This window comes from Dipodomys merriami, unplaced genomic scaffold (assembly GCF_024711535.1).
Source record: "Dipodomys merriami isolate MVZ:Mamm:240054 unplaced genomic scaffold, mDipMer1.0.p SCAF_50, whole genome shotgun sequence".
NCBI classification, from domain to species: domain Eukaryota; kingdom Metazoa; phylum Chordata; class Mammalia; order Rodentia; family Heteromyidae; genus Dipodomys; species Dipodomys merriami.
Window position 1 is genome coordinate 1643248 of NW_027206069.1, and position 13666 is coordinate 1656913.

The 13666-nt window shown below is 67.3% G+C and overlaps 1 protein-coding gene across 2 annotated transcripts; it reads right to left on the reverse strand.

Annotated features, from left to right (window-relative positions):
* Nucleotides 1-1555: 1555 nt before the first annotated feature.
* Exoc3l4 (exocyst complex component 3 like 4) lies at nt 1556-13183 on the reverse strand. 2 transcript variants are annotated; one of them, XM_069997772.1, is made up of 12 exons: nt 13046-13183; nt 9227-9603; nt 7321-7978; nt 6780-6891; nt 6448-6570; nt 6257-6357; nt 5528-5608; nt 4417-4531; nt 3833-3952; nt 3575-3727; nt 2952-3073; nt 1556-2095 (listed from the first exon to the last, which is right to left on the reverse strand). In XM_069997772.1, exons 2-12 carry the CDS (start codon nt 9588-9590, stop codon nt 1921-1923), a joined length of 2124 nt encoding a protein of 707 aa, XP_069853873.1. In that variant the 5' UTR covers nt 9591-9603; nt 13046-13183; the 3' UTR covers nt 1556-1920. The 2 variants fall into 2 exon arrangements, with proteins under 2 accessions (XP_069853873.1, XP_069853874.1); XM_069997773.1 differs by lacking the exon at nt 6448-6570.
* Between the last annotated feature and the right edge of the window lie 483 nt (nt 13184-13666).

A 13666-nucleotide genomic window follows, 5' to 3' on the forward strand; every position in this document is an offset into this window, starting at 1 on the left:
AGACCCCCCTCAGGGACCTCCCCATCCAGTGACCCCAGGCCACCGTGTGCATTGCTGGACCTTGTCAGACTGTGGCCTGGTCTCCTGGGAGGACACGATGGTCCAGGAAACACCCGAAGCTTCTGCAAGACCTCCTGGGACTTGTGGGGTGCGCAGTGGGGGAGGGAGAGGGGTCCCACCCTCTTAACCGCCCCCCCCAAGCCTGGGAGATGCTAATCATGTGCCTCTCCCACTCACAGCTGGGAAGTGTGAGTCAAAACCAAGCTACAAAGCCGGAGCCCAGGACCGGTGGCTTACGCCACTCAGGAGGCTGAGATCTGAGGATGAAGTTCAAAGTCAGCCTGGGCAGGAAAGTCTATGAGACTCTTATCTCCAGTGAACTACCCAAAAGCCAGAAGTAGAGTGTGGCTCAAGTAGTAGAGAGCAAGCCTTGAACAAAAAGAAAGGTCAGGTGCACCCCCAGGTTCTGAGCTCAAGCTCTGGCCTGACATGAAAACAAAAACAAAATGCAAAAACAAAAAAAGCTGTTTCTGCACCGCCCCCCAAGCCCAGCCCCAGAACCCAGCCAGGGGCTCCAGTGGGGCCGGATGCTCGGCGGGGGCAAGGAGATGGGTGAGGGCCAGTGGTGGCTGGGGCTCTGGGGGAAATCTGGGTGCAATCCGGCCCACGGCACTCCCTCCCTCCCCCCAACCCCCCCCCCCCCCGCGAACCCAACCAGGAGGCTGTGTGGGGCCCGCAGGAGAAGCTGCTTGCCCATCTATGGACAGAGGTGTCCCTCTCACCCTCCAAGTCCACTTGCTGTCTGCCTCAGTTTCTCCACCACCAGCACAAGGACTCCATGTCAGGATTAGCCCACATTCCCTGCCCCCACCCTGAGCCCTGGGAACCCCAACCTCCTGACTTCCTCATTCCTGTCCTGCCTGCCTCACCCCACCTCACCCGACGGGGAGGTCTGGGTCTTCCCCGCACCTGCCCCTGGCCTCCAGCCTGGTGCACCCCTTCCTGCAGGGCTGCACTGCCAGCCCCGCCCCCGCCTCTGGTTGCAGATCTGAATGCTGACAGCGCGGAGGCGTGGAGCACGCAGCCCGGCCCCCGTCCAGCCTCTCCTGCCCAGCCTGGCCATGCCTGGCCCGGATGAACTGCCTGCTCCCAGCTCCAGCCGTCAGGGTTAGTTCCCGGCAGTGGAGAGCTGCCATCTAGCCAGCCTCCCTCAGTGGCTCCTTGAAAATCCCTTCCTCCTCTCAGCTCCTGCGAAGCCCCGGCTGCCAATGCAGAAAAGTGGGGGGCGGGGCTGCAGGTGCACACGGGTGCCCGGTGCCGGGTGCTCCCAAAGTCACCGCATCCACAGAGCCGGTGGTGGGTGGTGCATCCCCCCCCAGGCCCCCTGCAGTACCCAGACAACTTCCAGCCAGAAGCCCTGCGGCCGCACCGCCTGAGGCCCCGCCTGCTGGCATGCAGCGCCATGCCCACCGCCACCCACCGCCCCAGGGCAGGGACCACTGGGCGCCGAGGCCCGCACCTGTGCTCTCCAGCCTCGGCCAGGGCCTCCGGTCCCACGGCGGGTGGCCCTGGAGCCAAGCAGCCTCCCTTCCGGCACAGCCCGGGCGCGGGCCCAGCGCTCCCCCCGCCCCCCCTTCCTCAGGGAGGCACCGTCTCAATCCACCTTTATTTTTAGAGTAAATACCCTGTGCTTGGTTTTCCCACCTAGGGGGTGGTGCTGGGCAGTGATGCCCCCCAAACTACATCCCCACAAATGCCTCACACGCTGTCATCCCTGCCTCCTCCTGGCTGGGCAGCTGAGCATGACGCAGGGCGGGACTCCATGCGTGCGGGCATCCCGGGGGGCGGGGGCCAGGGCCGGGGCTCAGTCCACTGACCCCCACCAGTGAGGGGGCGCCGACACGGGCAGTCAGAGCAGTGCTAGATGCAGGTGACCAGCACATCCGTGGAGGTGGACACCTCGATCTCCTCAAAGAGCACGTGACCCCGCGTGGACCCCGCGGTCCGCAGCAGGTTCTGCGCGTGCTGCAGGAGACTCTGGTTCCGACTGCGGCCCAGTCTGCGCAGGGCCAGGATGGCCAGGATGTGTTTGCGCCTGCGGGGTCACACACAGGGACATGCGGGGCCTGAGCACAGAGCAGAGCCCCAGCCCGCACGGCAGCCCCACACTCCAAGGAAGTATGAGTCACCAACACTCTGGGAGTCCGCGCACAGGCTGGGGCGGGCACTGGCCAAGGGGGGGGGGCTCTGGGAGGAGGGGGGTGTGATCTTGGGATGCTGGGTGTCGGCCCCTGACAGGGCAGTGGGCCGGGGAGATCACCTGAGAGGGGCTAAGCCCTAGTGGGGAATTGCTGGACAGGTCAGGGTGGCGGGGCGGAAAGAGGGGTAAGGTTGTCTCAGGACTCAGAGCCACAGGGGCTGGGGGTGGAGTGGGATGCGGGGGATCCCCTAGCTGGAGGGGAGCCCCAGAAGCACCTAAAGGCAGCCTTAGGATCAGAGCCTGGGAAACCTTTCCTGGGTGAGGGCAAGGGAGCTGGGACACTTCCACTGGGGCTTTCTGTGGCCTCACTTCCTGCAATCCTCAGGGCTGGGAGAGCAGATGGAATTTCCAGAAGGGGGGAGCATGCACAGGGAGCAGCCTCCTCCCTCCTGCCTCCCCCCTCCTGCCTCCTCCCTCCAACCTCTGTGGCTCCAAGATGGCCCCGCGCCTGCCAGCCCCCAGGTTAAGTGAAGACTGTGGAGGATGCTGGGAGAGCGGCCTGCACTCTGCCCAGGAGTGGGGGAGGGGGTGGCTGCTGTTTTCACACAGGTCCGCACAGGGTTCAAGCCCCGCGGAATCACAACCTAAAAGAGCTGGCTCCTCCTGCCGCTGCCCCGCCACTCCCCACCCCACCCCCGCCCCTTGCATCCCCGGAGGCTGCCAGGCCCCCGCCCTGATAGCGGCTGTGAACCTGATGTCGGGGTAGCCTCGGATGAGGGCTTCCAGGTGCCGGCAGATGTCGTCCTTGTACGTCTCGCCCAGGATCTCAGCCACGCAGGGGATGGCTTGGTCCAGCCAGGAAGCCTCGGAGCCCTGTGGAAATGAGGTTGCGCTTCAGCCCCCATCCTATGCCAGCACCTCCATCTCTAGCGCATTTCTGGGCCTGCTGCAGCCCCCCCAGCCCCGACATGGCTGGCTTCCCCACAGGACGTGACTGCACAAACGTCTACACAGGACACTCATCTCCCGCCCCTCCATCCAGGCGAGGTGTCATCCTGCGAGTGCAGACAGAAAACACGAGGCCAGAGCCTCGAAGTGCTGCATGGAGACACTCCCCCCACGGGGAACAGTGGGTTCAAAGGGCTCCGGGCCTGCAGGGCTGAAGGCTTTGCTCATCGGGGGTGCAACCTCCACTCCTTCCTCATGACCCCCCAAATTATGCGTATAGGACGTGACCCCCCCCATGGGCCAGCACGCACCGCACAGCACCCTCCTTCCTCGAGACTGCGGCCGCCTCCGTCCCCCCCTCCCCCAACGGCATGGTGGCGGGCCTGCGGGCTGCAGGGAGGTCCCCGGTGCCTGGCGCTCTCCTACCAGGCCCTGGAAGGTGCTGCCAATGGCCTGCGCATCCAGGGTCATCTTCTGGGCGCCATTCACACGCTCGGCTCCCCGAAATCTCTCCCGGGGTCTCAGGGCCTGGACTAGGTATTCCCGGACCACAAACCGGTGCACTTCCTGGAGGGTCTCCTAAAGGGCGGGGTGGGGCGGGGTCAGAGCCAGGCCCCACCCTGGGTCCCCCCCCACCTGGACCCCTGAGCTGGGCACTGCTGCCAAACCCTCCCAGCCCAGGACCTGTGCCAGCGGAGGGGCCACGTGCTTGAGGTGGTGGGCGAAGGCCACCGCCTTGTCCATGAGCGGGCACAGAGCGTCGTGGGTCAGCCAGCTCTTGGTGCACAGGACCCTGAAGAGTGGCTGGGGACAGAGGGCCACAGGGTGACCTTGTGCTCCTGGGGCACAGGTGCCCCTTTTTCTGACCCCTCGAACGTCTCCTCCAGGGGCCAGTCTGAGTGTGGCTGTCTGCCAGGCCCTGCTTTGGGGTGCCCTGGGGACGCCCTAAGGGGCTGCCAGGCCCTGCTTTGGGGTGCCCTGGGGACGCCCTAAGGGGCTGCCAGTCCTGCTTTGGGGTGCCCTGGGGACGCCCTAAGGGGCTGCCAGGCCCTGCTTTGGGGTGCCCTGGGGACGCCCTAAGGGGCTGCCAGTCCTGCGCCCCGCAGGTGATGGGCGTTGGTTGCTAAGAGACAGAGACCTGGTGAAAGGCAGGCAGCCCCCAGCCCTGGAAGGTGCTGCCAATGGCCAGGGACAGGGCACCAGGCTCCAGAAGAAGGTGGCACTTTCTGGGCAAAGAAAGTGGGGGGTGGAAGGCAGATCCCAGTCACCTGCATCTTCCGCTGCACACTCCGGAGCAGGTGCTTCTGGAAGGTGCGGGTGGTGGCTTGCAGGGTGGGCTCCAGCTCCCCGAGGGCGCCCGGGAACCGGGCCAGGAGACTGGTCCTGGGAGGGGTGTGGACGAGAGGAGGTGGGTGAGATCAGGGCTGGGCGCCGCACCCGCTCCATTCTTCGAGCCTTCGCTGTGAAAGGTAGCTCGGAGCTCGGGGAAGGTAGCTGCTCCCGTTACCGCTGAGGAAACTGGACAAGACAGGACCGCAGGGGCAGCCACCGCTGCCCACGATCGGAGAACGCAGGGCTGCTCCACAGAGCTGACCCCCAGGCTCCAGGGCTGAGTCCCGCCTGGCCCAGTCAGGCAAGATGGCCCTGGAGAAGCAGGGCCTTGCCACGAGTGGGCTGCGGGTCTGGCAGGCGCGGCTCAGTCTAGCTTCACGAGCCTCCACGCGCTATGCAAGCGCGCCAGCCGGCCACAGGAGCCTTCCAGGCTTCTCTAAGAAGCCCTGGGCTGTGCGGGCTGGGGCCTGGGTGTGTGCCCCCAGGCAGGGCGGTCCCCATGCTCCCCCACAGGCCTCCAACCCAGGGCCCGCTCCTGGCCTGCTCCGAGGATGCCGACCCGCTCGGCCACCTGCTGCCTGCGAACCTCGGGTCGGGCGGTTTCCTCTGCCTTCCCCTTGTCTAACGCACCTGGGCGGTGGGCTCCGCGCTGGAAGGGCTTCTCAGAGAAGCTTGGCTGGGAGGCAGGGGGGCCGGACCCCGGAGCCAGGGCGGCGGGATCCCCTGCGCCCCCCACGCCGGGGCCCGCCCCGCCCCCACGCCGGGGCCCGCCCACGCCCCGCCCCCACGCCGGGGCCCGCCCCGCCCCGCCCCCACGCCGGGGCCCGCCCCCGCCCCGCCCCCACGCCGGGGCCCGCCCCGCCCCGCCCCGCCCCCACGCCGGGGCCCGCCCCCGCCCCGCCCCCACGCCGGGGCCCGCCCCGCCCCGCCCCGCCCCCACGCCGGGGCCCGCCCCGCCCCGCCCCCACGCCCCGCCCCACCCCCCTCCCCCCGCCCCCGTCGGCCCGTTTTCCGGAGCTCCCGCGCCCCCTGCCGGCCGCGCCCTACCTCAGCTCCTCGCAGGTGTTGATGTAGGCGCCCAGCTGCGGCTCGCTCACCGCCTCAGACTCCAGGAACGCCCTTTCCAACCTGGGCGGCAGCGGAGGCTGGGACCGGTCCCCGCGGCCCCGACGGCGAGATGCCGCCCTCCCCCCGCGGCCCGCGCGCTCCCCGACACCCCGGCCCGGCCCGCGCGCTCCCCGACACCCCGGCCCGGCCCGCGCGCTCCCCGACACCCCGGCCCGGCCCGCGCCCTCCCCGACACCCCGGCCCGCGCGCTCCCCGACACCCCGGCCCGCGCCCTCCCCGACACCCCGGCCCGCGCCCTCCCCGACACCCCGGCCCGCGCCCTCCCCGACACCCCGGCCCGCGCCCTCCCCGACACCCCGGCCCGCGCGCTCCCCGACACCCCGGCCCGCGCCCTCCCCGACACCCCGGCCCGCGCGCTCCCCGACACCCCGGCCCGGCCCGCGCCCTCCCCGGCCCGGCCCGCGCCCTCCCCGACACCCCGGCCCGCGCGCTCCCCGACACCCCGGCCCGCGCCCTCCCCGGCCCGGCCCGCGCCCTCCCCGACACCCCGGCCCGGCCCGCGCGCTCCCCGCCGGCCCGGCCCGGCCCGCGCCCTCCCCGACACCCCGGCCCGGCCCGCGCCCTCCCCGACACCCCGGCCCGGCCCGCGCCCTCCCCGACACCCCGGCCCGGCCCGCGCGCTCCCCGCCGGCCCGGCCCGCGCCCCACCTGGGCACGAAGAGGCCGAGCGCCCGCGCGCAGATCCGCAGCGTGGTGACCTCCAGCCCCGCGGAGATGGCGCCCGCCGCCTTCACGTGCTCCGCCACCAGCTGCAGCGAGACCCGGGTGAGCCCGAGACCCCGGTGAGCCGGCGCCGCCCCCGCCGCCCCCGCCCGGGCCGCGCCCCGCGCCCCGCGCACCATGTGCACGTCGGTGGACAGGGGCGAGCGGTAGCGGCCCTGCAGCACCTCGGGGGCCTCCGCGGCCGCCCAGCGGCTCCGCTCCAGCTGCAAGATGTGGTCGAAGCAGCTGGCGATCTTGGTCTGTGGGGTTGGGGCCCCGTCACATGGAGGCCGGGCCTGGCCCGCACAGCCTCGGCCCGGCCGGCCCCTGGCCCCGCACCTCGCCGGCCCCTCGCCCCGCATCCCGCCGGCCCCGCACCCCGCACCCGGCCGGTCCCGTGCCCCTCTTCCCGCCGGCCCCTCGCCCCGCACCCCGCACCCGGCCCGCCTCTCGCCCGGCCGGGCCGCACCTCCAGGAAGCTGGTGTAGTCGCTCTCCAGCCGTGCCCACACCTCGGGCGTTAGGAGCGGGGGCAGCGGCTCCGCGGGCAGCGCCAAGTCCGGGGTGCCCAGGAAGTCGGGGCTGCAAAGCAGGGGGTGGGGTGCTAAGGGCAGGCCAGCCCCCCAGACCTCACCAGAGAGCCCTACACGGAGGCCAGCCCCCCAGACCTCACCAGAGAGCCCTACACGGAGGCCAGCCCTAGCACAAAGCACAGAGGCAGAGGTGGGGGGTGGGCAGGCGGGGCGCTGGGCGCAGATTCCCTTCCAGAGAGGCAAGTGCCAGCCGGTGCCCCGCTGGCCTGGGCCGGGGGTCTGCAGTGACACCCTGTGGACTTGAGTGGTCCTCTAATAGGCTCCTAGCTCTGGGGGGAACCTCCCTGTGGAGAGCTGGAAACTGAGGTAGGGATCATGCACACACACCCCCCCAGCACAGGAAAGACCGGGGTGTGGCCCCTCAGCAGGCCTCCCGCCGGGAGAGGCCCCGGACAGGCGTCCCGGGCCCGGGCCTCACCTGCCGTACACGTTGGCCGCCCAGTCCAGCAGCAGGTAGAGCTGCTCGCAGCCGCGCGCGCGGCGGGCCAGGCCCTGCAGGCGCTGCGCCACGGCGCCGTGGAAGGCACGCAGGTAGGCCTCCCACACGGGCAGGCTCTCCGGGTATGCGGGCTGCACCTCCCGCCGCACTTTTTGCAGGTCTCCGCGGACCGAGCTGCCCAGCTGGGCCAGGAGCTGGGCCAGGCCCTGCACGCCCTCGGGGCCCACGGCGTCCCCGGTGCCCTCCAGGCCGGTGCCCTGCACGCGCTCCTGTGCGCTCTGCCTCACCGCATCCTCCCAGAGCTGGCGCCAATGGCGGGGCGTGCGCAGGAAGTCGCCGTCGGCGGGGGACGCGGGGTGGGCCTCGGCCTCGGCCTGCACCACCCTGGCCGCCTGGGCCAGAGCGTCTGCGTCCACCCCCTCGGGGCCCAGCGTCTCCCGCACAATGGCACGGATCTCGGCTGCCAGCGCGTCGTAGTGTAGGCACACGTCCATGGCGCGGCGCGCAAAGGCCGTGGGGTCCTGCTCATAGGTGTGCGAGTCCTTCTCGGCCACCAGCTGCGCCTCCAGCTGCTGCAGCTGTTCGAAGGCCGCCACCAGCTGCCGCTCTGTGATGAGGTCAGCCACGGATTTGCCTTCTGTGTGGACCAGGGAGGAGAGAGGCGGTGGGGAGGCCACACCAGGAAGGGACTCAGATGCTCTGAGCACAGATGGTGATGGCTGCCTCCTTCCTCACCGCCGCCCCCATCACACGTGAAGAGGCAGAGCTGGGGCCCCTGGCTGAAAGGCGCTGTCGGGGTCCGCCTCTGCTGGCCCCACCAGCCACCCCTGCCCTCCTCCTTGCTCCCACCCACCACCGGCTTGGCCGAGCTGGTCTCAGTGGACCTGCGAGCAGCCCTGATTGCAGGCCGAGCAGGGTCAGAGCTCAGGCTGGGCGTGGCCCCTGATGCCCCAGCATCCAGAGGTAACTTTGGTGTTCGCCCGCACGTTCTGCCAGCCCCCAGCCCAGGGGGGCTCTCCCCACCCATGCCAGCCCCCTTCAGGTACTACTTCAGTCTGTCCTGGGTGGCCTCGCCTCCCTCCAGACAGGGACGACCCCACGCACCCTGCAAGCCGGCCCTGATCATGGAGGACAGCACCTCAGCCCGGCCCTTCTTTGGCTAGAAGTCAGGTTGTGAAAGGCTCTGCAGAAGCCAGGGTTTTTCCAGTCATAAAGATCTGTATTCAAGCCAGGTGCCAGTAGTTCACACTCAGGAGTCTGAGAGCTAAGGACTGCAGTTCAAAGCCAGCCTGGGAAGGTGGCTCAGTGGTAGAGTGCTTGCCTAGCATGCTTGAAGCCCCAGGTTCAATTTCTCAGTACCACATACACAGAAGAAGCTGGTAGTGGTGCTGTAGTTCAAATGGTAGAGCACAGCCCTGAGCAAAAGAATCTCAGGAATAGTGCCCAGGCCCTGAGTTCAAGCCCCAGAACTGCCCCCCCCCCAAAAAAAAAGCCAGCCTGGGCAGTAAAGCCTGTGAAACTCCTATCTTCAATTAACTACCAGAAGCCAGAAGTAAAGCTATGAGTCAAGTGAGCAAAAAATCTGAGGGAGAGCATCAGGGTGTGAGTTCAAGCCCAGTACTGGCATGCGTGCATGCCTGTGTGCGTGCGTGTGTGTATTCAAATTCTAATTCCCTGCTTCCCAGCTGAAGGACCGGAAGGAAGCAAGTCACATCACCGCTCTGAGCCTCACTTTTTGCCCAATGCAGAGGGCTGGTCCCTTGCTAAGGAGAATGTAAAACGCAATGAGCTGAGCTTCCAGAAGAACCTGTCAGGAAGACTAGGCTGAACTGCTGCCCTTGATCTCAGTTTCCCTCCAAGCTTCTCGCGGTGTGCAAGGTCTCACCTGTCTGGGACTCCAGCACCTCCGGCCTGGGGCCAGCGGAGGGCTGTGGGCCAGCACCGTCCACAGCTCCCGAGGGCTCCTGGGGCTGGCTGGCAGCAGGGCCTTCCTCCGGGGACCGCCGGAAGGACCGGAACAGGGAGCTGTGCCTGCGCAGCCCCGGGCCCCCGCTGGCAGCTCGGGGGTGCTGGCTGGCCCAGGAGAAGGCGCGTTTCCACGTGCCCAGGCCCAGCTTCCGGGCGCCCTCCCGGGGGGTGTTACGTGCGTCCACGCTGCTTGTCCGCTGGCCGCCCTGAACGGTGGTCTGGGGCTCCCCGGGGCTCTGGGGCTCCGGCCCAGGACTCACTGGCCGCGGCGATGGCATCATAGTTGCAGGAGAGCTAAGGGTGAGAAGGATGCTGAAGAGCCAGAGGGCGTCCAGGGAGCAGACAAGCCCCAGCCAGCCCACGGGCTTAGCCCAGAAAGCCTTCCTGGAGCAGCAGAGAGGGGGCTCCATCGGCAAACACAGTAGCCAGAGCCGAGGTGGGACCAGCCCCAACCATGGGAAAGGCTTGCCTGGCATCGCTGCCCAGGAGGGTCTCTCCAAGGCCAGACCGCTGGAACTGAAGAGGGAGCCCAACATGGACATTCTGGGACCTGGCCCAACCCACAGCCCCCCGGGGGGCGGGGGGGGGCTAAAAACCACATCCGGGCTCCTCAGACCTCAGGTTCTGCAGCAGCCTTTTTGCCCTTCAGGGCCTTCAGCCCATCCACTGAAGAACCACAGAAGACCTGGCCACTTCTGCTCAAAGAGGGGTTCGGGGACCCCCCCCATGGGAGTCCCTGCCTTCCCTGGGGTGGCTGGGTGGAGGCAGGCGCTGTGGTGAGGAGCAGTGGGAGGCTCCCTGTTGCTTATCATGGTTGCACAGCCTGGAGGGAAGGCGGTGGTGGGCCTCAGTCTATATTTAACTGGGTGCTGGGTTCTCGGTGTTGTTTCCCCTCCATTACAACTCTCCCTTCCCCCATGGGTGCGGGGTCCAAGGGCGCAGACCGCATTGCCCAGCCCCACCAGGCATAGGTCCACCTCCTTCTAAGCCTGAGCAGGGCTGGGGTGGGAGAGAGGAGGGAGCTCCCCCCTGCCCGCCCCTCCTGTCCACCCATCCACTGTGGAACCTGGGAGACCCTGAATGGGGAGGGTGTTGGGCTGGGCAGGCTTTACCCTGGTCTTGGAGAGACCAAAAGAAGAGCTGGACCTGTAGGCCTTAGAACAACAGAGAGACTCCAGTCCTCCTCCACCCAGGATCCGGGACAGGGCTCAGGCTGGAACAAGGGCCAGCCCCGCCTCGCCGGTGGGCTACCCTGCACATTGGGCAAGCCTCAGACCCTCTCACCCAGGCCCGCTGAGCCTTCCTGAGCCTCAGGCCGCTGACCACGGCGAGGAGGCTGGACGGGGAGGCGGGCCTGGGAGGTGGATGGAAATCTTATCTTCCCCGCCCTGGACACAGGTCACCATCTATACTGGCCCAGACTCGGGGACACTGCCCGTGGGACTAGCCCCACCCCTGCCGGAGGGCAGACCGGCCTCCCTTCTTCTCCTGGGTGAGGAAGAGACGGTTCCTGCCTAAGACGCCCCTGCCCTGCCCCTGCCCAGGGCTCCAGGACCCCTGGCATCGGGAGAACGAAGAAAGGCCCAGGTGAGCCCTGCCGTGTGAGCATGAACTCACACGCAGCAAACACCTACTCGTGTGCATTCCCATGCTGACACAGATTGGATCTTGTGGTCTCGAAGCCCGGAGCTCTGCCCCAGCCCAGGGGCGCGCAGCGGCCTGTGTTGAGCCCCTGACAGCCATGGTGCCTGGAGGCTGCTGCCCCTGAGCCCCCATGAGTATGGGCTGCCTGAGGAGCCCTTGCTGGTGTGGGGGACCCCTGGGTGCAGGGGCGTGTGTGTGGGGAGACCTGGCTACCCCCACCCGGGTCAGCAGGGAAACCTGGGCTCAGAGAAGGGCGACCAGGTGGCTGCCCTCATTCTAAACGCCCTTGCCGGGCCTTGAGCGGGCACCACGGCAGACCCCGCAGCTCCCACCGTTCCTGCTGGGCCCACTCCCCAGGCCAGCCTCGGCATCGAAGCCTCCCCTTCCAGCCCCCGGGGTGTGGAGCCCGCAGGGCTACTTCTGTTCTCCCCCAGTGCAGCCCCGGCTCTGCCTCAGACCGCCCCTCCCTGCTGCCTACCTGACCTGGCCTTTAGGACCCAAGGGTACCCCCACTCCCAGAAGTCCAGATGGCGCCAGCCAGTCCCCTTCCAGCCCAGGCCTCCGTCCATCTCCCAGCCTGGGATAAGGACAGCAGCATCAATAGACCGGCCTGGCCTCGTGCACGCGCGGTGCTGGTACTCGTGCCTGACCCTCAGGCTTCCCCGGCCTGGCCTCTCCCAGGTCCTGTCTCCCTGTCTCCCTGCCCAGGGAGCCCCGCGTCCTGCACGTAGCTCCCTCCCTCAGGCCTAGTGGGAGCTGAGCACCGAGTCTAGCCACAACACCCCCAGCAGGGCCAGCAGCAGAGGCAGGAAAGTCACTTGGAGAACATGATTGTTGGGAACCCCCTGGCACCCCATCTGTGACTGAGAAGTCGGATCTGGACTGTGGAGCCCTGTGCCTTCAGCCTGGCATCAAGGCTCATTCCTAGAGCTTCCCTCCGGTGCCCAGCCTCCTCCCGGGCCCAGCCCAGAAGTAGCCACCACAGGTGAGTAACACCTGTCCGCTGGCTCTGCCCTGCATGCCCCAGGCTTCTCTTCAGCCCCCAATCTCAGCCCCCACCCCCTCCGACTCAGACTTGTCTTGAAAGTCTTCCTTGTAAGCTAGGAATCTTCTGAAAACGAAAATGGGGACAGGAACAAGGCGGGGTGTTCTCACCTATGTCTGGAGAAGCGAGTTAAGGAAACATTGGGCAAAAGAGAGAGATCTGCTGTATTGTAACTCATTGGTGGTCTGACTATCTGCTCAGACCCTGAGATGGAAGATTCCGGAGTGCTCAGGAGCATCTCCAGTTTCCTGTACTGATGTACAAATGTGACCAGCAGCTCTGCTCTACGCCCGCAAAACCCGTTGGAAAAACACTTTCAAAATTCCTTCTCAGCAGCCACAAAGCACAGACTCTCCTTACCCCTGGAAATACAGCCTCCTCTTCACCTCTGTCCACCCAGGAACACTCACCTCTCCACCACACTCCACTCCCCCAACTCTCCCGCACCTCCAGGCTCTTCTCCCAGCCCCGCCTCCTCCACCTGCCCGTGCCTTCAGGGCTCAGAAGTGGCTCCACCGCTCTGACAAGCCCCGGGACAGAGCCTCAGCCCCGGGATGCACCTTCTCTATTGCTCTAGGGTGTCTCCGTCCCTTCACCAAGTGCTTACTGCCCCCCACACCCTGGCAGTAAATGGGCCCCACCCAGCTCTCAGACAGGACCTGTACATCTGTTTTCCAAAGTAGCTCTGTGGCTCTGTCCTGTGTGTGTGTGTGTGTGTGAGAGAGAGAGAGAGAGAGTCTGATTTGCCCACTGGGTTGTATTAGCTTTACACATCTTCCTGCTCCAGCTTCTCCCCGTGTGTGGCTGTTGTGGAGTGTGTGTCAGTGAGTGGTCCTTTTGTTGCGTCTGTGCCTGGACACGCATGTGAATGTCTCATGTATGTGTATCTGTGCTGTCTGCATGTGTGTGCGGCTGCCGTGTGTCTGGGTAAGTGGATGAAGCCCAAGCCCTTCGGCGAGGAAGGCCTGGCAGGAGCAGAGCTTGAACAGTCTCAGCACCCGCTGCCTAGAGCCCCCCCAGGCTCCCTGCACCCTGCCCAGGACATACCTGCGGAGTGGGCAGATGCTGGGCCCAGGCAGAAGGGACCCCGGAGACGGCCTCCCACAGCGTCCAGCCCAGGCTGGGCGCTCAGAGCAGCTCCAGCCAGCGAGGAACAGCTGGGACGTCCCAGCCGCGCCAGGCCAGGGCCCGCGCCCGCCCCGCCCCCCGGACCCCGGCCTGCTTTCACTTTCAGCTGCGTTCCAGAGCCCCAACCTTTGGCCCTCCCAGCTCGGGAGCTTTGCGGGGCCCGGCTGGGGTCACAGAGGAGCGGGATGGGGGAGCTGGCTTTCCCCCCAGTGGGGGTGAAAGCTGGCAGCCTGCCCCTCCCCCAGTCAGAGCGCAGGACCCCTGTGCCAAGCCCAGGACCTGCCCATCAGGTCCTGCCCAGACCCCCTGCGCCCAGCTGGTGCCGAGAGCCGGAAGTGCTGTGTGTGTGTGCACACATCTGTGTATCCGTGGGTGCACATGTGTGAGTGCCCTGAAACAGCAGGGCGCGTCCTGCTCCTGAAGACTTTGGGGGGGGCGACGGGCCCCACTCTGGGGTGAGGAGGGACGGTGCTGTGGCAGGGGCAGGGGCAGGGCTCGGCAGAGCAAAGGGGAGGGGTGGGCTGGAGCCTGCTGGCTCTG

What these genes read in the sequence shown, in the direction of transcription:
- Exoc3l4 (XM_069997772.1), bottom strand. Translation starts at nt 9,590, where the DNA reads ATGATGCCATCGCCGCGGCCAGTGAGTCCTGGGCCGGAGCCCCAGAGC. An exon ending in AACACCTGCGAGGAGCTGAG is followed by an intron (nt 4,532 to 5,527) that starts GTAGGGCGCGGC and finishes CACCCCTCCCAG; the next exon opens with GACCAGTCTCCTGGCCCGGT. An exon ending in CGAGGCTACCCCGACATCAG is followed by an intron (nt 2,096 to 2,951) that starts GTTCACAGCCGC and finishes GTGACCCCGCAG; the next exon opens with GCGCAAACACATCCTGGCCA.